Source organism: Armigeres subalbatus, chromosome 2, assembly GCF_024139115.2.
Source record: "Armigeres subalbatus isolate Guangzhou_Male chromosome 2, GZ_Asu_2, whole genome shotgun sequence".
Taxonomy (NCBI): Eukaryota; Metazoa; Arthropoda; class Insecta; order Diptera; family Culicidae; genus Armigeres; species Armigeres subalbatus.
In genome coordinates, this window is record NC_085140.1 from 199984603 (window position 1) to 200011892 (window position 27290).

Consider the following 27290-nt stretch of genomic DNA (forward strand, 5'->3'; position numbering starts at 1 on the left):
CCAGAGGCCGATAACAACAGAAATTCGGGATCGGAAGTGGGGCTGGGTCGGCCACCCTCTACGTAGGGGGCGAAACGAAATCTGTAAGCAAGCATTAGACTGGAACCCAGCGGGACATCGCAGCAGAGGCAGACCCAGAGGCTCATGGCGGCGAAGCCTCAATAAAGAAATAAAAGAAGTCGACCGAAATCTAACCTGGCAACAGGTTAAAGCGATAGCCGGGCATCGCTCAGGATGGAGATCTTTCAAGTCGGCCCTTTGCACCACCGGAGGTGTACAGGATCCATAAGTAAGTAAGTAAAATCTATTCTTCCTTGAAGTACATCAGCTATACATAGGGCTCTGCCCACATCCCGGCGGATACGCAGTGGCTCTAAGGCAATCAAGCGACAGCGCTCTTCGTAACTAGGAAGATGCAGCGGGTCTCTCTCCAGTTTAGTCTTCGAAGCGAAAACCGCAGGAAACGCCGTTGAATAGATTCAATACGTTCTACGCCGTTGTTGTAATACGGGCTCCATACTGACGAACAATACTCTAGTGTAGAGCGCACCAAAGAACAGTACAGCGATTTCAGACAATAGACATTTGTAAAATTTTTCGCCGTTTTCATGACAAAGCCCAGGGTTCTAGACGCTTTGTCGACAACGTATGAAAGGTGGTGTGAAAATGTCAGTTTTGAGTCTAAAACCACACCCAAATCCTTCACGTGATTTACCCGTTCGAGTGTAGTTCCCAGCAAATGAAGATAATCGGCTCTTTTTTGCGTGAAAATGTGATAACGGAACATTTTGTCGGATTAACAACCATCCGGTTCGTAGTGCACCAATCAGCGAAAGCATTGATTTGACCTTGGAGAGTATGGCAATCAGTAACCGAGCAGATACGTAGGAATATCTTGAGATCATCGGCAAATGATAATCGTGGACCCTTAACAGCGTGATGGACATCATTGAAGTACATGATAAAAATCAGCGGTCCTAAATGGCTGCCTTGTGGTATACCCGACGTTGCACGAAAGTACGTTGATCGGTTGTCGCCTAATGCGACTGTTAATTGGCGGTCAGTAAGATACAAGCGAAACCATTTCAAAAGATCCCCACCGATACATAATCGGTCCAGTTTTGCGATTGCGATGTCATGATTCAGCTTATCGAACACAGCAGAAAGGTCTGTGTAGGGCCCGAGTGTTCATACTTTCCGTGATGTACGAGGTTGAACACAGTAAATTCGTAGTTGTGGAGCGCCCAGTTACAAAGCCATGCTGGTCTGTGTTGATGTGTTGCCTGCAGTGTGCACTGACGTAATCAATGATAACAAGTTCAAATAGCTTCGATACGGCGCATAACGATGTAATTCCCCTGTAGTTATTAACATCGCGCTTGTTACCCTTTTTATATACAGGGAACATTTCGGCTATTTTCCAACAGGAAGGGAATACTCCGCTGGAGATTGAAAGCTGGAAAATCTTTTGAACTGGAGCCAGTAGCCATTCGATACTTCTTTTAATAAAACAGGATGGCACCCCATCAGGACCGGGCTTATATGAACCCTTGAGTTGAGATGCGGCTTTAGTAATAAGTTCAGCACTCACGTCAATGCTAACCAGCTGTTGGTTAGCCAAGCGGACGTTCTCGGCTGCGGAGTTGATGGAGTCGGCGGACAGTAGCTCTTCTTCGAACACACTGGAAAATTTAGCCGAAAAAGATTGCAAATGTCCTGTTGCGTGTCAGCAGTTTCGTCATTGAGAAACATGGATGAAGGCAATCCGCTTTCCTTGCGCTGTTATGTAATTCCAGAAAGATTTCAGGTGAATTTTTAGGCGTTGTTGGATCCTTCTTTGATAGCGTCGGAAAAGGAATCAACTTAAGCGCTTGTACTGATAATTTATACTGACATAGTATCGTTTCAAAGAAAGTGAGCGGAATTTAGTAAACCTTTTAGAGCAGCCTTTTTATTCCTTCTTAACGAGCGAAGTTCGTTAGTCCGTTAGTCATCCACGGAGTGCGACTGTCAGACTGGACAATTCTTTTCGGGACATGCCTATCGATGATGTATGCCAAGACATGAGAGAAAGTTTGTGCAGCTGTGTTGACATCGATCGGATCCAAAATTCGATCCCAATCCAGCTCTGAAAGAACTTCGACAACACTGCGATAGTCGGCCCTTCGAAAATCGTAGGTCACTGCAGCCACAGTGCTAGAAAAATCACGGCCAGCGGTTTCCTCGACGGTAATTACGAGAGCTGGGTGATGAGCGACAAATTTAACCAAAGGGACCGGTGCCTTGGAGATAACTGGAGCGGTTTCACGAGCGCTAGTAAAACAGAGATCAAGCGAACGACCGTTCTCGTTTACAATTCCATTGATTTGAGATAAGGTAGCCATACTATAATTATCCAAAAGCTTCGTGGCACCAACGTGAAAAGATGATCTTTCAAGGTCGAAGCCGTAAAAACCGCTGTGAATTCGTTTCCATGCGATTCCCGCGAAGTTGAAGTCACCAAGTATCATCAATTCGTCGCACGGAGCGGCATCGTTCGACACAAATGAGAGAGACTGACAGTGTGTGTCGATAAACTCCAAATCACGCGTCCGGTCTGGAGGAATGTTAAGTGCGCAGATAAACAATCGACGATCGACGAGTTGAATAGCGACCCAGACTTGCTCCACGGCCTTCCAGGTATTGTCCTCAATAGCAGTCACTTTTAGTCTGGAGCTTACAGCGATAAGAACGCCTCCTCCTGTGGATTTCCTACTGTTGTTCAAATTGCGGTCGCAGCGAAATATTTGGTAACCATGCCCAAAAACATAACTTGAGATGGTTCTAGAATCCAGCCAGGTCTCAGTCAGAACGATTATATCGTAACATAGATCGATAACGGCTAAGTGATAGTCGTCCAGAAGCCCGTTCATTCCGCCAACGTTCTGATAGTAGATTGTGATGACAGATGATGTTGGCAGGACGACAGATGCACTGGAAAGCGAAGCACTATCAGATGCTGGAAGGTTTACTGGGTAACCATACTTGCCGACAGATGGAGATCGCAAGCTCCCGTTTCCAGTCTAAAACACTGGACCGGGACGGCTGTTGATCGCTGGCAGCAATAACTCGACTGTGCTTCCTCAATGCAGGCAGCAGTTGTGCGTCCCAGTGGGTGGCTGAATCGATGAGCAACAGGCGCTTGACATGGTTCTGAGTGGAGTTCATTGATAGAAACAGGACACGACGGATGTATACTTTGCAGCGGTGTTAGTTGAGGGTTCGATGTGCTGAAAGCCGAGACACTTTTAGACGATGAAATAGACCTTTGTTGATTGTACTTGCCGGTAACAGGAATTCGGAAGACCCCTTCTCCGACCTCATTCGCAGGACTGGGACGACTGTTGGGCGCTGGCGGGAAGGGCTCGACTGCGATGAGTGGTTCAGGGGCCTTCCTTGAGGCAAGCGGAAGTGTTGCGTCCCGGGAGACGGCTGGAGACATTATGGTATGGGAGGCTTGTGGAACTAGCGTTATTGTTTGGTCGCAGTTGTGAACAAGTGGTCGAGCTAAAAACAGAAATACTTTTAGGCGAGGCAATGTTGGTTCGTTGATCATACTTGCCGATTATTGAAGCTCGGAAGACCCCGTCTTCAAACTCAGTCGCAGGGCTAGGACGGCTGTTAAACGTTGGCGAGAATGGCGCGACAGCAACGAGCGGACAGAGGTCTTCCTCAGGGCCGACGGCTGTATGGCGTCCTGGCGATTGCTCATGGCGTACATCGTTTTGTAATATCTTGTTGACTGAATGCAAAGGCTGAGATAGCTGGAGAATCGCTGGAAACGTTGTAAAAATCAGGGTGTGGAATGCTTGGTGGTGAACTATACTTACCTGTAGAAGGAGTTCGGAAGATCCTGTCTCCCATCTCTAACGTAGGGCCGGGACGACTGCTGACCGCTGGCGGGAAGGGCGCGACTGCGATAGGGAGTTCCTTACGGGTAATGGCAAGTGTGCGTCCCGGAGCAGAGCTGACGTCATCTATCATATCGCTTATTCCATCAATATAACTTCGTCCATTGATGTGCTCAATGGATCGTCGGATACTGCAGCAGGTCCTGTCGCCAAAAATTTGCTCCCGATCTGTTGTCGGTGAACTCCCGATAAACTACTCCTCTCGGCCACGTAGAAATCGATAGAGCCTTGGACTTCAGGTCCAGGTTCATACCGACTTTGAACGAGACAAATGACAAAGTATTTATATCCCTTCCTTTAGCGACCAGTTGATTCGACTTGAATGTCATCTGAAGCGAGGCGTTTCATGGCGAGAGCGCGAACTTGAACTGTGGACACATCTCTCGCGACACGGGATAAATACAGCCACAACTTCGATTGAGTAGGCGGAATAGTAGCTATCCCCATTGACGGAGAAGAAGTGCTTCCAGTTCCAACTTGTAGCGGGGGCTGTGGAATAGGTTTTGCGTTACCGATCGTGCTAAACAGCTTCCAGCCTTTGGTGAACCTAGGATGGATGTCTGTGAGCTTAGAACACTTCGGAGTGAATGTGCTAGAGTTTATCAGCTTGGCAAAGTTCGTCTTTATCTCAGTTTTCAGTTCGTCCATAATCTCCAACTTCAGGTTTTGCATAATATCGCTATGAGAATTCAGCGCATGCACTTGTCCGACCTCATTAGCCGCACGTGTCGTATTTCGAAAGCGCAAGTCATCCATCAGTTTAGTACACGAATAGCACATCCAGAAAATTTGCTTGTTTTTTATAACTTCCTCAAACGCGTCCGCAGCAATACCACAACAACGGGGATGAAAAATGGCCTTACAGAAGCCTTGGCACTCAACTTGAATGTCACCGATCTCATTTGCACAGGAACTGCAGACTAGAGACATTATGTTCGAGGATTCGGAACTACACTCCAAATAATCTAAACGTTGTTTCAACCTGAATTTTCAGGTACATTTTACGTTCACACATGCTTCAGAAAATTCAGGTGAAACTTACGTGTCCGGTGAATTCTATCCAAAAATCAGGTAGAACTTACCTGATTTTCACGTAGAATGAAAATTCTATCGAAAAATCAGGTAAAGGTTACGTGAATTTCAGGTGGATCAAATCTACGTACTTTTTCAGGTGGAAACAACGTGCAGATTTTTTTGGGTGTATCGTATGTTGCGCTTGAACTTTCGCACTCCAGACAACCGTACATACAGAAACTACTGTGATCGAGAGTAAACAATTCGCACAATCGAGTCGACTTCGGATCACTTGTACCGTGATCGCAGTATATGTTAATGCAAATCACTAACTTGCCCGTCGTTTGTTGATGAATTTTCTCAATTTCCGAATTCACTACGCGTGATTCTTCACTGCAATAGTATGCACCACGTAACCGTTTGCGATAAAGCCAAAGAACGCCACTTTCAGACCAGTTTTACACGTACTAATTTGCAATTAACAGCAGGAGAAAAACGCAAAACGATGCAACAGTAAACAAACAAACAATCCAAAAACCCATGTTTTTTTGTTAATACTACTATGTGCAGCAGTAAATATTGCGATACTTTTAACCATGCCCATTTTGATCCATAGTAATATTAACAATTGATATTTTCATTTGCGTAAGGGAATAAGAAAATGAATTATTTTGGTTTATTTATTGTTTGCATTGAACATTTATTAGCATTTATTGTTTAACTAATAGAACATTGGCGCATGATAAAGAATATTTGTGATAAAACATGTTCGAGTAGGAACGAATAAAAATTGCACTCCGTCACTCCTCCGGATTTTCTAAGTTTGCGACAGCAACAGGAATCTTTCAGCGACAGCAGTTACTTGTATGGCACCTACGTCGGATCACTTTGGTCATTACATTCTTGATTCTCGTAATACCTGAGAACCTGCACTTCCTTGATGAATATTCTGGGCCAGTATGAATCCATACGAACCACTTTCAGTGACGAATAGAACGATAGTCTGTAAGACAAAAATGCAAGGAATCATAATGAGATTCTTCAACAACCACGAGTGTTTCCTTTAACACGTTAAATTTAAATAAATACTCACCATTATCCCCAAGGTATTCGATTGAGCAGATTAGTACTTAATTATCCGCAGCTAAATTGATTTGCCACCCATATCATTCTCGATGTTGGCCTGAGAATGTTCTTTGTTTTGTAAATTTTCTTCACCACATAATGTTGTTATTTGAACCATGCGTGTAGTAAAATTTACAAATGTGTTTTTATTTTAAACATGTTTTCGTTTATGTCAAAAACAAACTAAAATAGTATTTTTAAGCGCTGTTCCATGGTTATTGTTACTTCAACATTATTTTCAGTGTAGGACCTTACATCCGTGATCTGCGAGCCAATGCGCTGAAGCTTAAGAAGGATGGGAGGCTGCGAGAAGTGTTTATATCGTGTCGTTGGATAATCTGCGGCCAATCAGCATAATATGTGCAATGTCTAAAATGTTCGAAAAAATCGTTCAAAAAGATATGCGTGGGTACGTAGAAAGACATAATCTTCTAAATAAAGTTCAATCTGGTTACCTTTCAAAACACAGTACCAAAACAGCAATGCTTATAATAATAGATGATATTGGAATAGTTCTTGATAATGGTCGTCCTGTAATACTCATTCTACTAGATTTTTCAAAGGTTTTTGACACAGTATCACACTGTGTTATGTGTAACAAACTAAAAATAAAATTTAATTTTTCGGAGCAAGCAGTAAATTTAGTCAAATCATATTTAGGGATCGTTCAAAAATTACGTCCATCGTTTTTCATCATTTTCAACCCCGCTCCCCCCCCTCTTGTCACAATCTGTAACAAATCACTGACCCCCCCCTCCCCCCTGTACGTCAAACTGTAGAATATATAATGATTTGTCTTTTTTGTACACAACTTTTACAAGAAATTTAGTGAGAATTAACTCGATTAACAGCAAATTAAAATATGTTTATAGCTAATCAAATTGTTTCTTAAAATTTAATAAGGTATTTTACTTGTTGGACGTTACAGAAGACAAGACCCACCCTCCTCTCTCGTTGTCACAAACTGTCACAAATTCCAGAACCCCCTCCCCCTCAAACCTTGGACGTAATTTTTAAACGATCCCTTAACATCTCGAGCTCAGACAGTTTTTTACAATGGCACTTACTTTAATTTTTCACCGATTTTATCAGGAGTACCTCAGGACTCGATTTTGGGACCGCTTCTATTCTCTTTGTATATAAATGACTTAACTGATGCAGTTCGAAACCGTAAAATTCATTTATTTGCAGATGATGCCCAACTATATTACGATTACTTAAATACTACTGCCATGGACATATCAAGGAATATCAATGAAGATCTACGAAGAATTCATGAATGGTATTCTAATAATATGCTAGCGCTCAATTAAAAAGCTATATTTATAAGCAAATGTTCTTTTCATGAAACACTAAAACCACTTCTATTTTTGTTCAAAATGTTACAAGTTTGAGCATTCATATTCAATCCAATTTTGAATGGGATTAATTTGCGTTGTCACAATGTGGAAAAATATTCGCTAGCTTGCGTTCACTTTATGGAACAGCATGTTTTCTAAAAACTGATATTAAAATAAAATTGTTTAAAAGTCTAATACTTCCACATTTTATGGCCTGTGATTTTTTACTAGATGAACTTTCTTGGTTTTTAGAGTTGCTCTAAATACATGTGTACGTTATGTCTTTAATTTTAACAGGTTTTCAAGCGTTTCTCACCTTCAGCATTTACTAATAGGGCACTGCATGGGAATATCTCTAGACCAACATTTGAAAAGGGCGTAACAGCCAAAATTTATTCCTTCTGATCCTTCGTCCACATATATAGCTATTTATGTAAACAAAGAATCAGAAGGAATAAATTTTGGCTGTTACGCCCTTTTCAAATGTTGGTCTAGATCTCTTTCTTTTTCGTTCTTCATACATTTTGACGTTTACTGGCCTTATTGTTTTCAAATTTATTTGCAGCAAGAAAGAGACAAAGCATTCCGTGCAGTGCCCTATTGGGTGTCGATTTGTAAACTTCAGTAAACTTCGTTCTTGTTTTTTTCTGCATGGTCTACTGTAACAGAGTACAAAGCAACCAGATTATTTATATGAAAAACTACAAATAGCAAGAAGCAATCGATTTCGAAAATACGTTTTGCCACCACACCGCACGTCTATGTATGGGAACTCATTTTTCGTGCGAGGTGTAGTTCACTGGAACACATTGCCTAATAGTTTATCAAAAGAAATATCTTTCACGGCATTTAAAAGAGATTTGCATGCAGCATTTCAAATAATAGGAATAAAATTAATTTAAAAAGTAAAATAGTAAAAATATTGGCAATACCAAATAATTAAAAGCGCTTATTCTACTAGCAGGCTGCAGCAGGCAGCAGGCTGCACCAACCTAAGACTGACAATCTTTTTTATCAGTTCAATCAAAGGTAATTGCTTATTTCCGGGGATTAAACCACCCGACTTGGACGTTAATTTACAATGTTATGAAAACTCATATGTGAATATGTACGTTATGTGGAAGATATTGATTTGGAAAATGTATTGGAGGTAACCACTTTCCCTTCGATGGGACTCGAACCCATGACCCTACAGTACGCTAGACTGGTGCTTTAACCAACTAAGCTACGAAGGACCTCCGTCGGCCTTCGCAACCTAGCGGCTACTGAACGAGCTCGAGATTCCCAAATTGGACGCATAGTCAAATCACTCGCAATCCATTTCTCAAGCCAATACTTCCACATGTGTATTGTACACGTCCACATTAGAGGAGCGTGAGTATTTAGAATGTCTGGCGGCTATACACATTCTTCATCAGCAACGGCACTGATCAAGTGAGGTTGTGTAAGCTATTGCCAGTCGGTCGTCAAGCTCAGACCCGACCGCATTGGGCCAATCGCTTCCAGTCGCCCTGAACATTGAGCGCCCTCAGGTCCTCTTCAACTGCAAAAAATCCATCGTGTACGCGGCCTTTCACGAAGCCTGCGGCCTCTTCCGGGTTCTCTACTAAATATTATCTTCGCTTAACGTTCTTCCGGCATACGAACAACGTGACCAGCCCACCGTAGTCTGCCGTGTTGAATATGCTTAATAATATCCAGCCCTTTATACACCTGGTACAATTCGTGAATCATGCGGCGCCGGCAGATACCGTTCTCCTGTTTAAAGCCGAGTATTGTCCGCACGGTCAAACACTCCGAAAGCTCTCCGATCAGCCTCCTTTAACGTCCATGTCTTATGGCCGTATAGAGCCACCGGAAGAATCAGAGTAGTATACAGCGCGAGTTTTGTTTTCGTTTGCAGACTACGGGACTTAAGCTGGTTACGAAGTCTGTAATAAGCCCTATTTGGGGTAACATCATTATCGCACGTCACTTATGTTCCAAGATACACAAATTCTTCTGCCACTTCAAATTATTCACCATCCAGCATCATTTCGCTACCACCACCACTACTAAACCCACGTTGATTGCCAGCGACCATGTACTTCGTTTTGCTGGTATTGATCGTGAGTCCAATCCTCGCTGTCTCCCTCTTAAAGGCACAAAAGCCTCTTCCACGGCACGGCGATCAATCCCGATAATATCGATATCGTCCGCAAATCCCAGGAGCATATGCGATTTTGTGATAATGGTACCGCTTCTTTGCACACCAGCTCTCCAAATCGCTCTCTCGAGCGCTATATTGAACAGTAGATTCGAGAGTAATTTATGAATGCTCCCAAATCCAATAGCTGCTAATTAAAAATCATATAGATCCAGTGAGATCTGTGATTTCAAAATGAAATTTATTTGCCACATTGATTTTATCTGATTATTCTAAGGCAATCGTTACTAGTTTCTCAGATGAAATTCGTATTGCTTTTCTATTGGAAATTTTCCATAGATATGTCTAGATCCACATTTGAAAGGGGCGGAATTCCAAATACTTAAAATCGAGAAAAGTGCCAGCGCTGATTTAGATTATTAAAACAAATCCTATTTAACATTAAAAGCCACAAAGACGTATTTCATGCTCTAATATTATTGATAACAATACAACTATCATGTTGTCATTGCAATTATATGCATAATCATGTTATTTTCATCTAAAATTTGATAAAAAAGGAATTACGCCCTTTTCATTTTATTGGTGTAATTTCGCATTGTGATTTATTTTTTGAGTGTACGAGAAAGGCAAAAAATGAAATGGCCTGTGACCTCAAGGATATACAAACAAATTATTATCAATTGATCAGTCAAAAAGTTTATTATGCTCGGTATTATAGCACACAAATTAAAACAACTAATGTGAATTTGTTTCTAGATCTAGCTCGAGACATTTTTTCCTCTTTTCTCATTAGCATCATTGCCAAAAACTATAATTAGAAAATATTTAGGATTGTTAAAATCTTCTTAAACGAATAATCAATAAACCACATGTAAAAACAAATGCAGTAGAGGAAATAAACTGGAATAGCCTAGGCGTAAAAGAGTGTTTGTCTATTGGCAAATCAAGTCACTTATATGCAGTAAAAATAATAGCTAAATACAATACAAATTGGGCTACATCAGGGGTTCAGTTCGCCATCTATCAACTGGTCCATTACAGTTCCCTGGAACTCAGGTTGCACGGAAATCCTCTCGAACTTGCTGGATTGGTACTTGTGGTGGACGGCATGTACCTTCATCTTGGGTGCATTCTTAACTACCTTGGCCAACCGTTGCACGATCGGTGTTATGTGCTGCACATTGTAGTGCGTGTAATGCTCAAGCGTTTTGGTCCATACTTTAAGCTCGGTGTTGTTTGCTACCGGGAACAAGCTAAGCGATATGTACAATGCAGCCGCTGCAATCTGGGGAGAGAAATTTCATTATTTGATAATCTCATATATCTTATCGCTATCTCTATATAACAGATTATTAGGAAATTATTTAAAGCTGTTATTCAACATGAGATCTGAAGCAGTTTGAATAGGGACATTGAACCCAAAATCTTTTAAAAACTTCTTAACTACATACAGATGGCCAACATAGTGGTCCGTATTTTTTTTTTTTATGGCTGGGTGGTATAAGTCATTTTTATTTTTTTTTAAGATTAAAGTACGGAAATGGCAAAATGCCATTTGCTTGGCGAACTAAATAACCAGCAGTAAAACAAATTTGATTGGTCCTTACCTCGGACGGCTTGTAATGTGCCGTACTGTAATCGATGCTGGCCATCTCGATCAGGTACTTCGCCGCCAGGTGGTTTTTATCGGCGGCCTTGGCAGCCTTGGAATAGCGACGTAAAAAGTGTGTAGGCAGCGGTTTTCCGAGGTGGAAATCCAAAACTTTCACGATTTGCTTCTCCATGTCGAGAATTTGTTTCTTCTTGTACGTGTCGTCGGTGATGTAGACAAAGTCATCGATGTCTGGTGGGAACAGTTCCTCGTACTTGGAGGCGATAAACATAGCCGTCACACCAACCAGTTGCAACTCCTTTTTGGGGGTATCAACGACAAGCTGTAGAATGGTTCAGAATATTATAAATCGGGATAGTGTACGGTAGTGATTGATTCAGCAAAATTACCTGAAGGTACCTGTCGATGATTGAAACGGTCATGTGATAAGTATCAATCTCAAGTTTATACTGATATTGCACTTCATTGATCCAATCAATCAAAATTGTGCGCATTTTATGGTTGATCTACAAATAAAATATATTTGATTTTTTTCACAAATATTTTCTTTTTGTTTTAGAAAAGAATTAAGTTTTGGAGTACCGTCGTCGGGTTTGACAATGGGTCAAATGGGGGTGAGAATGGGTCACTGTTTCAGCTACTTAGAATGCTTGTAGAATAGATTGAATGTATCTGAGGGCAAGAAGACTAAAATATAAGAGACCATTTTGAACGATTTTGCTCTACGACCTCCAGGCTGTCGGTGAGAGCGATGACCCATTCTCAGCCCCAGACCCATTGTCACCCCCGATGGCGGTAATTAATTTTACTATTTACTGTTTGACAAAGACTGCAAAGATCGAAAATTTTTCCGTTCTTATAATTGTCTGCATCATTTACCTGCTTATGGCTCTCGAGGAAATTCTCCCGAATAGCAAACGTTTCTTCTAAACTGTTCAAATAGTCATAGATGTCGTTTACGTATTCCGATACCAACATAGGGTTCCAAGCGTCGTTGACATCAATGTTCTCAACTTCTTCGATCAATTTGTGAGAATGGGAATCGGGAGAATCCGGCTTCTGTGAAAAAAGAAATAGCAAATATTTTATTCAAATGTCACTTATTTACAACGGCTTGACCTACCTCTATTTTATATTCATCATCGTCATCGGAATTCGTTGTCAACGACGAGGTACTGGAAGAACTATCAGTTTGTTTCTTCAGCTGTTTCAGTTTGGTAAGCGATCGCCGCGTTAAACGACTTTCCTCTCGCTTCAGGTTGACCACTTTCACCTTCTTCACTTCCGTGCCCTTCGTGACTTGGACCACTTTTTTCTGGGCAGCGGCGACAACGGATGTCGTTGTTTTGCTTTGTTTTTTGAGTCCGACGTTGTTCAGGCCTTTGAGTGAATCGGAGCGGGTCACCGGTTTTGAAACGGGGAAAATGGTTATCGGGCCATCGGTTTTCTTCCAGTGGGTATCCACTCGGGGTTTGATGTTTTTAAATGTCGCATCGGTAGATTTGAACACACCGTCCTTACATTTGCCATTGTCCACATTTTTCAGAACTTTGTTACCTAGTTCTCCCAGCACGGCTCTTTTGCCGACTGCTGGTTCTTTCAAGACTTTCTTCGCCTGAACACGGGCAGCGTCATTCTGGAAAAAGAAAATTTACATGCGTTAGTTTATTTTTATTCTGATATTTTGAGCATTGGTTTCGTAACTTACTGGAAATAAGATTTTTTAAGAAAGGCGAATTCGAAATTTGATTTCAATTAATAACTGTGGAAATGCCAATAGAACACTAAGTTTAAAAGCAGGCCAAGTTCCAGTTGGAATGTAGACCCACTGAAGAAGAAAAAACCAAGAATAATCCACCTAGCAGTGCTGGTGCCTTTCTCGTGAATTAAAATACTAAAAAAATATGAATGTTTTGGTATGATAAATAGTTTTTTGGCCATAACTTTTGAAATCCCATAGTCCGACCTGGCCAATTTCCAAAAGCAAACAATGGGTTAGGATTCCCCGTCAATGGAAACGGTCGCTTGTGTAAGCAGTTTGCCGCCCGTTTATTCATTCGTTTCACACTGCAATGATGTCCGAGGAAGAACTGAGCGCCATGAGACTCAGAAGCAACTCTCAGTCGCAACAACGGAACAACACAACTGCAGACATGTCGGTGTCCGAGTTAGCCAAACTGGTTAAATCTCAGTTCGCCTCGTTTCAAAGGAGCACCAAGGATGACATCCTGAAAAATGGAGATAGGCTGTCTGCGTAAATGGCTCAACCACGGATCTAACCACATACATCGACAAACCGCGGAAAGGAACTAATGAAACTGTAAGTGGGCTTGTTACAACAGTTGTTATTGTTGTGTTGATACGAATGTTTGACTATTCTGTGCTGCCGTATATTTCAATTTTTTCGTTTGAAAACAACGCCTTAAAACACTGTGAAGCTTGATACAATCTTCTTATATATCGGTGAAGTTGAACATTTAGTTACAAACGTTGCGGAACAAGAGATTCAAGTATATCCTTTAATTTCTGCGCAAGAATTTAGAAGTTAAAAGCCATTTTTCTGTTGAGCCACTACCCAGAACAATGCAGTGCAATAGATGTTCTCACAAAATCGACCGCAACATTGATAGGTTCACTATGTGTGAAGGCAAATGCGGTACCATGCCGCTTGTGTGGGACTATCGGAGTCGTCGATATGTGCACTGTTAACGAATAACATTGTATGGATGTGCGACGATTGCCTACTGGATTTTCGTACTACACGCGACGCCATGTACAATATTCCAAGACATACTCAACCGACCGTTACTGAATCCATTCAATCCGACGTTTTGGAATTGAAAACTAAAGTAGAGGAGATTTTGATAACATTAGCCACCACGGTAACACCCGAGCGAGCACGGATCGAAAAGCAGAGCAAACTCCCACACTCGACTCCTGTCGTCACATCATCCCGAGGAGCTCTTTTGGATGGAACTAAAACCTACCATGATACGAATGAGAGTGGCCGAGCTTCTATGGCTTATACCGATTCCAACTCCGAAAACACGTTTTCGTTGTTTATTTCAAACATCGAGCCAAACACTTTTGATAACGATATCGATATTCTTGTGCGTGATTGTCTTGAGATTCGCGATTCAGCTAAGATCAATATAAGAAAGCTAATACCGAAGGGGATAGTTTTTGAAAACCTGGATTATGTATCCTTCAAAATTTCAGTGAATATCAAATACAAACCAAAAGCATTACAACCTTGTACGTGGCCAATAGGTATAAAATTCAGAGAATTCACGAATCAAAGTTTTGTCTTTAAAGCAATTAAATAATAATTCCATGTGCAAGTTACTATTTTAGCTTATTTTGTGCAAGATATTGTTGTCATAATGTTTATGTGTAATTCGTGAATGATTTGGTATTGATTTTTATTGTAAGCATTCTCAATGACAGTTATACTGAATAATATTTGTTTATATTTGTTCGTTGTTCTTTTATCGTTATATAGTATTTATATTACAAAATTAGGTTAATACCACCATCATTGGGGCTTAATGTAGCCTGTTGATGAAGTAAACAATAAACAATAAACCAAAGCAGAAGTCACTCATGCTGTATAGACTAGGCTCCAGGGTTCGGATTTCTCACTCACTCACGCGACAACTGATCACTCCACCATGCATTTTATCCGGATAAATTACAGTGCGATAAACTCCGGCACAAGCGATGGTGCGAAAAATTGTTATCCTTCTTCCCATGTTTCGCGAAAATCAAATGCCGCTTGCTTTGCCTCTCCAAGCTGATTGAATCTGACGATGCGCCACGATAAGCAGAAGGTTCAATACAGCAGTTTTCCCCAAAGCTTTCAAACAATTCATGTGGTGACGTGGTTTTAGTGGGCGCTCTGAACATTTTAAAATTGTTTTGGGTTCGAATCCCGTTACGGTGCTAAATTTTTGTAAATATGCTTGTAAAATTTATCTGATGAGGCGACGAGAAGGAAATTTGTGGAGTAAAATTAAATTATCCGGCGATCCGGCGCTCACGAATTTATCACCCGCCATTCTATCCGGATAAAAATGTTGTGTGAGAATAGGAGGAGGAGGAGGACCATGAAAAATCACACTCCGCTAAATGGATTTATTGGAGGTTTTTATTCATATGAGTGAGAATTCCGAAGCCTGCTAGGCTCTGAATATCAAGGTTAAAAGACTATTATTCTTCCATTTACTTCCACTATTAACTTTTTTATGTATCAACAAGCAGATACGTATTTCGTTTCCTACTTGGAAACTTCTAATTAATCATCTAAATATCAGTCCATTCAGCACAAATTCATACGCTTCACCTTACGTTGCCTTCCCTGGAACGACCCAATTAATTTGCCCAGTTATGGAAACGTGGTTAATGCTAATGCACGAAAACGGATTTCCGGATAAACCGATACGGTTGATCAAGGCGAAGATGGATCGGGTGATGTGCGTAGTTCGAGTTTCAGAGGCATTCTCGAGTCCTTTCGAAACATGCAGAGGGTTACGGCAAAGTGATGGTCTTTCGTGTCTGCCATTCAGCATCGCTTTGGAGGGAATAATACGAAGGGCAGGAATTGACACGAGTGGTACGATTTTCACGAGGTCCTCAATTGAGCAATCAGAACCAATTTCCAGATCGAATGAGTGACGGAGGATTTCCATATACATATATATATATATTTTTACTAAAATCTCCATACAAACTTCAAATCAAATGCGCCAGCTTATACAACAAGCGATTGCAGAGGGGCGATAACCAGGGATGCCAGATGATATTTTCCAATGTCTTCACAGTCGTTGAAAAATGTCTTCAAATTAGCCACCCTATAACCAGAGACCATCAGAGTGAAAAACTGTCGAGATGGCAACGCATGAAAATGCATGAAATCGTGGAAATAATACTGGCATCACTTGACCTTTCTACTTGCTTCTTATGGATGCAAAAAGTAAACAAGCCGAATTGGAACCGCTTTTGACGGTTCGATTTGGAACAAGATGGCGTCTTCGCCGATCTCTTATTGTAGTATTTCTTCTTCAAATGTCTTCAATATTAAGATTATGATTATCAGCGAAAATTTCTAAATCCAATATGTTTTCTTCTTCTTCTTCAATGGCTCTATATTCCAATTGGAACTTGGCCTGCTTTTCAACTTAGTATAAAATTAGCATTTTCTCAGTTATTAACTGAAAGCTTTTCTATATGCCCGCCATTGCATGAGTATGTATCTTGTGTGGCAAGTATAATGGATACACTATACCTAGGGTGTCGAGAATGTTTTAAACCCGATAACATCCTAGACCGGACCGAGAATCGAACTCATCACCTCCGGACTGGCAATCCTACGCCTTTGCTCGCAAGGCTACTGGAGACCCCAATAGGTGTGTAACTTCCATAATCTCCTTGTATTACTGATGTTGAATAATGCTTCTTTTTTTTAAACTTCAAATTGTTAAAATTCAAAAGAATATTTTTTTAAATTCCTTATTTTTTTAAAACGAGTTTCCCTTGGATTTTGTACTGAGTCGGATTTTTAAACTGAATTTTCACGTGGAACTCTTCCAAATTTCTTTTTAAAGAATACCCTGTTGGGATTCAAAATTTACTGTGAAATACTTGAAAAACATCCAGAGAATTTTCTAAAGGAACGTCCGGATAGATATCTAGTATCTAGATCAACTTTTCGTCGCACTAACTACGGTGCAGAAACTGCAATCTACGGCCTCCAGAGAACGTTTAATAGAGTTTCTTCCATGTTCGACTTCAACTTGACGCGGAATGTTCTTCGTCGTAGATTTTCTGAATTTTTTCGTTGATTGTGTGTGATAAGGCTGCATTTTATTTGTTTTAATTTTTTTATCTTGACAATGCTACTATGTTATATTTTTTGACTATGTGCGTTTTTTAGTATTAATTAGTATTTACATACATCATTAGGGCTAATTGTAGTCTGTTGATGAAATCACACAATAAATAAATAAATTTAAATAAATAAATAAACTTTCGGATAAAATCCCGAATACTTGGAAGAACTTAAGGAGAGTTTCCTGTAGAATCTTCAGGATGAATTTCGGAGGGATTTTCTGGAGGAATACCTGAAGGATTTTCCTGACGAATTTCTTAAGGATATTACGGAGGAATTATTGAAGCAATTTCCGGTGGAATTCCAAAAGAAACTTCTGGAGAAATTCTTGGAGGTAGTTGGAGAAGCTTCTTGAGGTATTGCTGCAGAAAATTCCGAAAGAAATCCTGGAAGAAATAGAAGTATACTTCCGGAGGCATTCTTGGAGAGTAATTCGGCAACCTTGAAGGATCTTCCGGATCCCTGGAATAGCTTCCGCAGAAATTCTTCAAGGATTCCTGGGAAAACTATTGGATGGATTCGTGAAGAAACTGCCGAAGGAGTTCTGGAGGAACTTCTGGAGGATCTTCCAAATGAATTCCTAGAGGATTTAAAAAAAAAATCCCTGAAACTTCCGGACAATTTCCTGGATGAATTACGGAAAGAATACCAGAATGTATGTTTGAAGAAATTCTTAGAGAAATTCTCAGAGAAAATACAGGAAAAATGGTCAAAAATATTTCTAGAAGAATTACCAAAGTAATTCAAGGAAGAATTTAACGGAAGTGTGTAACAAGTTTCCTCTGATTTTGCTACTTAGTATTTAATTAAAAATCCCTTAATTTTTTGTGGAATTTCTCTGAAATTTTTTAGGAAGATTTTCACGTAGAAATTTACCATGGAAATAATGAGAAATAATCATTTAACACCAGAACAAATTCAATTTCTTGTCGACACTCGTAAAAATTTTCTATTAAAATTAATTGAGACAATTTTCTTGTGGAAATAAAAAGGGATTTATTGTGGGAGTTCAGAAGAACTTGTGGAAATTAAGGAGAATTTTGAATTTAAATTTTGGAGGATTCCCTTTATATCTTTTTACTTTCTTTAGTTTAGACAAGAAATTCCTCATTATTTTCATCGGAAATTCTCCTTATTTTACACGAAACGTTCTTTGAAATTTTCACCGAAAATTCTTTTGATAATTCACGTGGAATTCAAAGAGTTTCCCGACTGAGAGGAAAATCACATGGAAATGCCGAAAAGATCAAATGAATTCAAAAGGATTTAAAGTAAAATTCAGGTTCTAGCTCAACGGTTGAATAGATTAAATCAAGTCAAAGAAGAATTCAATCAATTTTTCCGTTCCGATGTAATGATCGAAATACCTTTTTACATACACGTCAAAAACGCCACCGCCGCTAAGAAAAATTCAAACAAATTCTGTCATCGGGATTTTTTTAACCAGCGCACAACTTAAAGTTAAGTGCGTATGAGGTCTAAAATGCGTTGCAGTTATCAGCCCGCTAGTGTGAAGGTATTTTTATGTTTGATATTCTAGGCCCCAGGTCAAGACTTTTATAACCTTTGTATTTTTTTTGTTTAATTTACATATAGAAGTCGCAGAAAAAGTAAAAAGTAAAAAATCAAATTGTACTTTCCACTCGCCGTCTTATTTATTGTCTTCAGGTATCTTCAAATAAGTATTTAGATAAGTCTTCAAATATTTTGAAAAGTCTTCAAAATGTCTTCATGAAATAAATGTCTTCACAGAGATTCAAATGTCTTCAAATCGAAAACATGTCTTCAAATCTGGCATCTCTGGCGATAACGGATTTTCACATGGAGTTTGGCAATTATGACAGTACCCTCTTATTTGGCGCATAAATAATTTATACTCTAATGTCAGAATGCTCATATACTATCATAAATTGCCGTGGTATTTGTGAAAATTTGTATTGTTTACCGTTTTTACAAGAGAGAGTGGTGTCGAAATTAAAGATTGCAACGAACAAAAATACACTAAATCCGTAAAAATAGTGTTTTCAGTATTCAGCACTAGAAGTACTGAAGCTAAGTGAACAAGAACTAAACAGCCAAAAGTATTCCAAAAAGCACCGCTTTTTAGAAGAGATTATGCTTCTGGCATGTTTTGTTCCGATTGTCAGTGATTTTTTTGTTGATCGAACTTTAAGAAATTCGGCGCAAGATGCATTGATATTCAAAGAATGTTCAGGCCAGATGTGACCCTAATTGAATTAAACAATAAAAAATCTGCTAAAACTGCAATTTCTTCTGGAATGATAAATTGTGCAACTTTGTTGTAATTATTGATCACAAGACAAACTTGCGTTGAGATTAAGGAATTAGACAATGAAGCTCCGTTTTTTTTTTCAATCAAAACTTCTGTAAAACAATTAATTCAAATCGTATCAAGAAACAAAATTTGTTTGAAAGCTGTTATATTTCGTATTATTAAATAATACGAAATATAACAGCTTTCCATTATCAACTGAGGTAATGCTAATAGAATACTAAGTTGAAAAGCAGGCCAAGTTCCAGTTGGAATTAGAGCTATTTAAGAAGAAGTTATACAAGGATCCTCATAGGGTCCTTGTGGAAATTTTTTTAGGAGGTTTCTTCGTTTTCTGTTGGTAATGCTGTAAAGATACCATCGGAGTTATCCGAAAATCCTCTAGATACAACTTTCGAGAATCATCTTCAAATAAGGCATCAAATCAAAGAACATTATTTCTGTGTTTTCAATTGTTGTATAAACCCTTATTCGTTCTAGATGGATGCTATGAAAGCAATAAAAAATGTTCCCACACTATGACAGAATTCCTGGCGAAAAAACTTTTGAAAAATTATATGATATATCATGGTAAATGGCTCATCGTAAAAGAAATAATCAATCAGAAACTGACAAATATCTCAGAGTTACAAAGAAATTGACAAGATGAAAATGGGTGTGCATGTCCTTGTGTGCTTCATGTTTCAGAATGGATTGAAAATGACAACAAGTGGCGCCCTCCAGTACTGCAATTTCTCGTTTTCAATGAGAGATCCCAAAAAAAGATATTTTAGTTACTAGATAAAGATTGTCGCTGTCGTCGCTGTCCGGAACATCTTTTGCTGGCGATGATAGGGGAGCTAAATGTCAAAGAAGGAAAATCCATACGATTTGACAGCTTGGTACCCAACATGTTCCGGACAGCAGAACAAAGGGAACCGAAGCGACAATCTTTATCTAGTAACTAAAATATCTTTTATCCCAAATAACAATTTCAGGACTTCTTTGATTTATTTAAGTTTTTTAACGGTTTTATAAGAGCTGTGTCCAATGCAGCAAGATTAGCTTTTATTATGCGCTTGTAGCTGTCTTCAAAACCATTATAAATTTTGTAATAAATCCCCAAATGTCAAACACTTTTTAAACTTATTAGTGGTCAAGAGATCATCTTGAAGAGTCTCATAAAACCAATTTTGAGAACTGCTATAAGGCCGAATATTTTGGTCTTAATCTTATCTTACAAATAACCTCTATAAGTCTTCGGGGTTTTTAATTGATTTATAATGGCATTGCAAAAGAACATGATGTTTATATCAAAATGTATTAACTATGGGAAAACAGATGACATTAAATACATATTTTCAATCATAATGTTTCAATTTTTATGTCTAACGTGAAGAAAGGTTATATAGAATACACATATGAATGTGTGTTGTTTAAAAAATGTGCCTTCTCGACCATCATACGGCAATTTCTATTCCATTGAATAGTGCTAAAGCAACTATTAGATTTCCTACTGTTACTACTGACCATATAAAGTTTATTAAAATTTATCGTATGTCATACTTCTCCAAAAGAACATTGTATCTGTATGTAAATAGATCTCCAATGCAATTATTGCTTTCGAATGAATCCGATTCATTCTAAAAATTTCCTCATTTGATTTGACAAGAAAATGCGTATATAGCATTCAATCGAAAACAAGAATATGAATGAAATTGAACATGAAATAATATGAACCTTGTTTCAATATAAGTTTTAGATGTTGATGTCATACTGATCCTGCATAGCATTAGCATTACATCCCATATTTGGCATATTTTTGCTAAAGCATTTGTATATATCATAGCTATAAGTACTTAAAAAGTATATTCAAACAAATTTAAAGATTTTGTAGACCTCACCGCCGGTTAACGACCCCGAAAACTTGTAACATAGTCTGCTATTAAGTATCACTGTTTTACGGAAGCTAATTTTCGACTTACGTTGTGCAACAATTAATTTTGCCCATCAGTTTATTCGAAGGCTGCCCACAGTGCGATAACAGCCATGTTGATAACATAAAATATAAGCCATTTTACGAGACAGATTCGATCAGCTGATCGAAATTTTGAGTGGACGGCTCGGTCTTTGTTTTGGTAAATTTGCATGCAAACCATCATCAATTCGTTATCATCATCATCATTTCATTCCATTTTCGCAAATGTTCCTTGTAAAATGTAAATATTAGTGTTAGGTCTCCTGTCATTTGAGCTTTTCATAAAATGGCTTATTGTTCATATCTGTAACAATATTTTGCAAAAATCGCTTACAAATGTAAATACCATCGCTTTCAACAATGTGTTTAATGATTTATATAATCAGCAATATCACGAAGTAAAATATATTCAACTGACCAAAGAAAAAACAGAACGATTCTATATTTTCTGATATTCGATTACCGTAAATAAGAATATTTTTACGGCGCGCTAAAATATCATACTTTTCTTACCTGTTTTCACCAGAAATTCGAGCGCGCACTTAAATTTGACGCACGCGAACGAATTCTGGGGCATTCATTTTTTCGATGATTAAACATTGTTTCACTTTCGTGTTCATGGTTGTGTGTTTTATTTTTTTCATTTTATCCATTTCGATAATTTCCCTTTTCCTTCAAAACAATAACAGATGGCTCCACGGAAAAAAAGAAGTTCTCTGTTTTGACAACGGTTTTATGGCATTCTTATTATCAGCCTTGAATTTGCTCAAAAGACGTTCTTAAGAGTTGGCCACTTGGTCATAACTTACTCTTGTAGTGATCTTCAAGAGGTTATTATGTTGTTCTTAGTTTTATTGTTAGTTTTGTAAATTAACTCTCTAGAACTGCTAATAGAGTATGATAAAACTCAAAATGTTACTAGGGATGTCACGCGATGTTTACATATCTGCCCCTTTCAATATCTGTAGAAACGCGAAGGATGAATGGCATGCTAGAGAAAACTAAAAAAAAAAGTTCAGTGATAGGGCATGAAAGTGTATAATATCTGCTTTATTTTTGTGTGTATTGCCACTTTCAACCCGGAGAATTAAAGGAGTATGATTAATTTATTGAGGGGCTCTCCTTAGCCGTGCTGTAAGACGTGCGGCTACAAAGCAAGACCATGCTGAGGGTGGCTGGGTTCGATTCCCGGTGCCGGTCTAGGCAATTTTCGGAATGGAAATTGTCACGACTTCCCTGGGCATAAAAGTATCATCGTGTTAGCCTCATGATATACGAATGCAAACATAATAACTTGGCTTAACAACCTCGCAGTTAATAACTGTGGAAGCGCTTAATGAACACTAAGCTGCGATGCGGCTCTGTCCCAGTGTTGGGATGTAATGCCAATAAGAAGAAGAAGAATAATTTATTGACTATTCACTATCCTTCGCATAGATCTATTAGAATAACTTAGAAAATTTAATTTTAAAATAAAGCACAACATTCTTTCATGACTGCTTTTCATCCGAAATTGGTCAAAGAGCCCACGATTCTTTCATTTGGCCGCTTGAAATAGAAAAAGGCGCTTTGCTCTCTGTCTTATGACGTTCACGACCTTTTCCAGTGCCGCTCATATTTTTTTTTAAAGCATGCTTAATGCTACGCTTTGACAGGGCAAGTGAATTGAACAACTCAGTTGAACGTGTGAACAGCGTTTGAACGAAAAGAAAGTTGAACATGTTCAACTTTTGGCAAGTCAATTGAATTCAACTGAGTTGTTCAATTCACTTGCCCTGTCAAAACGTAGCATAAGAGTGTAATGCATGCCGTTCAGTAAGGGCTTGGACACATCCGAAAAAAATGTTGTTAATAGCGTTCAAACGTAAGTTTTGTTCTCAACATTTGCTAATAAAAATAGAAGCCCATCTAGATAAACATAAAACTAATTTTCAAATAAACCCTGAAATCATTATGTAAATCCGCAAAAACCGCGTAATTTGCGAAAATCGTGAAATCCACGTAGTCGTAACAACCCTGCGACTCCCTGATTTCGTCTATCCGATTTTGCCACCCCAAAAAAATTGAAAATTTTAATCATTTTTTTTATTTCCGTAAATAATACCGCAAACAACATTGAATTTCATGAAATTACGTTCACCGCCTGTAGTTTATTACATATGAATGACTTCTGTGAGTACCTGTGGAGGATTATGTAAGCATTTTCAACAAGAAATAACGGTTACCGTTTACGCATTTTTCCTATACAAGGCATAAAATGATTCATATTTGTGAAATGAGTTAAAAACTAGAAATTTTTTTTTTTCGATTTTGTCACATGTCCTGTTTTATCACCCCAAAATTCACCAGTGGTGATAAAATCGGGATATTACTGTACTTTGGGTACTTTTTAAAGAAATAAAATTTCTACCATCATTCTGAATGATAGAGGTAATTTTTTCAACTTATAATCAATAAATTACTGTAATTACAGCACTTCACTTAGGTCGCTTTTTACTCGGTTTGTTTTTGCATGTTTCTATAATCTTTGAATGTAATGAAACATTGAGTTAATCCAGGGTTGTTACGGAGACCCTGAAATATTTTCCGCGCCAAATCCACGCCATTTCCGCGCGAAATGAAATCCATTCCGCGCCAAATCCATGCGATCCGGATCTAAATTCTAAGCAAATACACGTTGAATGTCAATTTTTGTATAATAATTTATTGAGCGTCTTCGCTTCAAGTTTTTTTTACTGATTTCAAATATGATTTTAAACTGCAACGAATGTTTGTATCAAAATGCTAATAGGACTAATAAAACCGCAGTAAGTATTACATCCCTTCTAAATGGCCTTATTCGCCACTAGAAGTACTGAATCTGAGGAACAAGAACTAAACAGTCAAAACTATTTGCTCCGCTTTTTGGATTAGATGATGGCTTTGGCATGTTTTGTTCCGTTACTATCAGGGTTTTTTGTTGATGGATCTTTATAAAATTCGGCACAAGGTACGTTGATTACAAATGAATGTTAAGGCCAGATTTGATCATAATTGATTAAAGAGAAACGTGGCAAATATTTAAAAATTTGCCAAAACCGTAATTTTTTTTAAGCTTTGTTGTAGTTTTTGATTACTACTATTTAGATATTAGGGATTAGACAATGATGCTCCGTTTTTTTAACAAAACTTCTGTAAAACAAATATTTGAACTCATATTAAGAAACAAAAACTACAAAATCTAACATAGTTTCTCAAGCTCAAGTCAGAATCAAGCGTAAATTTCTTCAAAATTCAAGAGAAATATTTTTAGAAATTTCAGAAGAAATTTCTTTGGAAATACGGCAGAATAATTTGCCCTAAACTCCAACAGAAATTAGTCCGTTATTTCTCCTTCGATACTTGTAACAAGCTTTTCTAAAAGTTCATGCAGAAATTTCTTACTGGAATTTCATTTAAAAACTCCGATAACTCCTGTAGAAATTCATCTTTCGTGCGCACATTCATCCCAGAAATTTCTGCGGGTCATCCTCCGGAAATTTTCATGGAAATGTTTGCAGAAATCCAACTGGCCTTGGATCTGCTGAAGTGCATAAGTTGCTCCAAATCGTCTGTGGAAAATCTTCAGAGAACATCTGTGGGAATTCCTCCGAGTATTCTTACAAAAATTCCCCTGGGAAATTATTTTGTAATTAATTTGGGAATTTTGTCGTGAGTTCAAGTAAATTCTCTACAAATAACCTGCGGAATATCCCTTCATGAATTCCTAAAGAAATCGCTTTAGAAATTCTTGCAGAAATTGATTGGTGACTTCCTGCGGAAAAACTCCCGGTTCTATTTTTGAGCACTTATTAAAGAAATTTCTGTGATCATCGCTATAACTCTTTTGTAAATTCAAGGCGGCATTCTTATCAATTTTCTATAGTCATTTCTGCGGTCACCGCTCCAGGAAATTCCTCCAAAATGTCTTAATATTTTTCGGGTTTTAATGCTGCAAAACCCTCTTTACGCTGTGGAAATGTATTTGCAAGGAATTTATACAAGGATCATCATAGGGTCCTTGTGGAAATTACTTTAGGAAGTTTCTTCGTCTTCTGTTGGTAATCCTGTAAAATACCATCGGAGTTAAAAACCCGCCAGAGCTTAGAAAAAACTATGTTAGACTTTTGAAAATCATCTTCTAATTTTTTAAACCTTCTTCGGAAGAACTTATTAAAATGAGGCATCTGCATTAAATTACAGAACATTTTATGTTTTCAATTGTTGTATAAACCTTTATTCGTACTAGATGAATGTTATAAAGGAAATATAAAATGTTCCAATATTATGAAAGAATTCCTGACGACTTTTGAAGAATGATATGCCAATCAGAAACTGACAAATATCTTGGAATTACGAAGAAATTTACAAGATGAAATGGGTGTTCACGTCCTTCGATAGACATGCTTTGTGTGCATCGTGTTTTAGAATGGATTAAAATGACAACAAGTGGCGTATCTCTCATCATAACATTTGTTTAAATAATGCTTGAGAGTGTAATGCATGCCATTAAATAAGGACTAAGACATATCCGAAAAATAATGTTAATAACCTTGAAACGTTAATTTGTTCTCAACAACATTTGAAAATAAAGGCATAAAGCTAATTTTCAAATAAACTTCCTTAGATTTTTTCTTAGAAGTTTCCACCTAAAACTAAATCCGCGCCAAATCCGCGCGAAACCCTAAAATCGTTATGTAAATCCGCGAAAACCGCGAAATCCGCTTAGTCGTAACAACCCTGTTAATCTAATGAAAAAATCGAAGAAAAATCAAATGTTATTTTTAAAGATGTGGAAATTAAGGTGGAGCGAGAATTCGACAGAATCTTTTCGCGTAAAAAGCGACACCAGTGTAATCTAGATAGTATAACTTTATGGCCCGTTTACATATTCGCTATTTCTTGCAGACAATGCACTATCCAACAATACTAGCCAGCGCGACATTAGCACAATGTAAACGCTTATTAGCGAGTATAATTCCTGTTTACATTGCGCTAGTATTGTCGGATAGTGCATTGTCCGCTAGAACCAGCGAATATGTAAACGGGCCATTACCTAACTGATTTATTTGAGCTGTACCATAATTTGGATTCTCGTGTGACCACAAAGGATGCTGTGGATTAACAAAACACCTTCATTAATTTTCAAGTCTGTTTTGGGGTTGAATTCTTGTCATTTCTTTACTCGCCACAGGCTAGCTTTTAAAACAATGCATTTTTAGTAATTTTATAAAATGGTTCAACGGCCATCATTGCCAATGGGTTTGCGTGGCGAATAGGAGGAAGACAACTACAATGCAACCAGTCCCTTTAAATTTCGATGGCGTCGGTTAGAGAATCAGCACAGGTGTTTTATTTTAATCTTTATAGGCTCTTTCACACTTACCTCATCGGTTTTGGCAATACGGAAATGTGTGGCCATGTTTATTAATCCACAAATAGCAAATCACAATAAAATATATCACAAATTTACGCGGTTTTTCGTACAAAATAGAACCGACAAGCAATCCGACTGTTAAAGTTTCACTTCCATTCAACGGCCAACTAAACTGGCCCCTGTTACGACGACTACCACACGACGTGCGCTCGGTGAAAGAAGCCGTTTGAAATGCAGTTCGCTCTCGTCAGTTGTGGCGGACACCAGCTGAGAGCAGGCAGATGGCGGATTTTAATCGGGTATGGAAACTGATTTTCTAACTATCTCTTTCTGGCTACGGCTGCTGGAAGTAACGAATTCGATGACGAATCGCTGCAGCTAGTAGGTAAGAAAGAGTGCGCAGCTATGTTGACATTACCCGTACGCACACTACATCACCGGGTGCGGCGAAAAAAATCGCAGAGAAAAATTTGACACTGAACTCGCCGTTTGCGATGTTTTCGTTGGAACCTTATAAATGTGTGTTTAAAATTTTAGCACATAATTTAAATTAGGGTGTGAAAATTTA

At 38.5% G+C, this 27290-nt stretch overlaps 2 protein-coding genes across 2 annotated transcripts; both read right to left on the minus strand.

Annotated features, from left to right (window-relative positions):
* Positions 1-4247: 4247 nt before the first annotated feature.
* Positions 4248-4880, minus strand: LOC134209495 (uncharacterized). The gene has a single exon (XM_062685477.1). The coding sequence runs from the start codon at positions 4878-4880 to the stop codon at positions 4248-4250; it is 633 nt and encodes a 210-aa protein (XP_062541461.1).
* A 5368-nt stretch (positions 4881-10248) lies between these two features.
* LOC134211494 (G2/mitotic-specific cyclin-B) lies at positions 10249-26962 on the minus strand. The gene is made up of 6 exons (XM_062688388.1): positions 26732-26962; positions 12314-12826; positions 12070-12249; positions 11580-11696; positions 11186-11512; positions 10249-10863 (listed from the first exon to the last, which is right to left on the minus strand). The coding sequence occupies exons 1-6, from the start codon at positions 26765-26767 to the stop codon at positions 10579-10581; spliced, it is 1458 nt and encodes a 485-aa protein (XP_062544372.1). The 5' UTR covers positions 26768-26962; the 3' UTR covers positions 10249-10578.
* Positions 26963-27290: the final 328 nt, after the last annotated feature.

Excerpts from the sequence above, each read along its gene's own strand:
- LOC134211494 (XM_062688388.1), bottom strand. The coding sequence starts at position 26,767 with ATGGCCACACATTTCCGTATTGCCAAAACCGATGAG. Across the intron at positions 12,827-26,731 it reads GTATTGCCAAAACCGATGAG|AATGACGCTGCCCGTGTTCA; the intron begins GTAAGTGTGAAA and ends TTCTTTTTCCAG. Across the intron at positions 11,697-12,069 it reads TCCTCGAGAGCCATAAGCAG|ATCAACCATAAAATGCGCAC; the intron begins GTAAATGATGCA and ends TTTTATTTGTAG.
- LOC134209495 (XM_062685477.1), bottom strand. The coding sequence starts at position 4,880 with ATGTCTCTAGTCTGCAGTTCCTGTGCAAATGAGATCGGTGACATTCAA.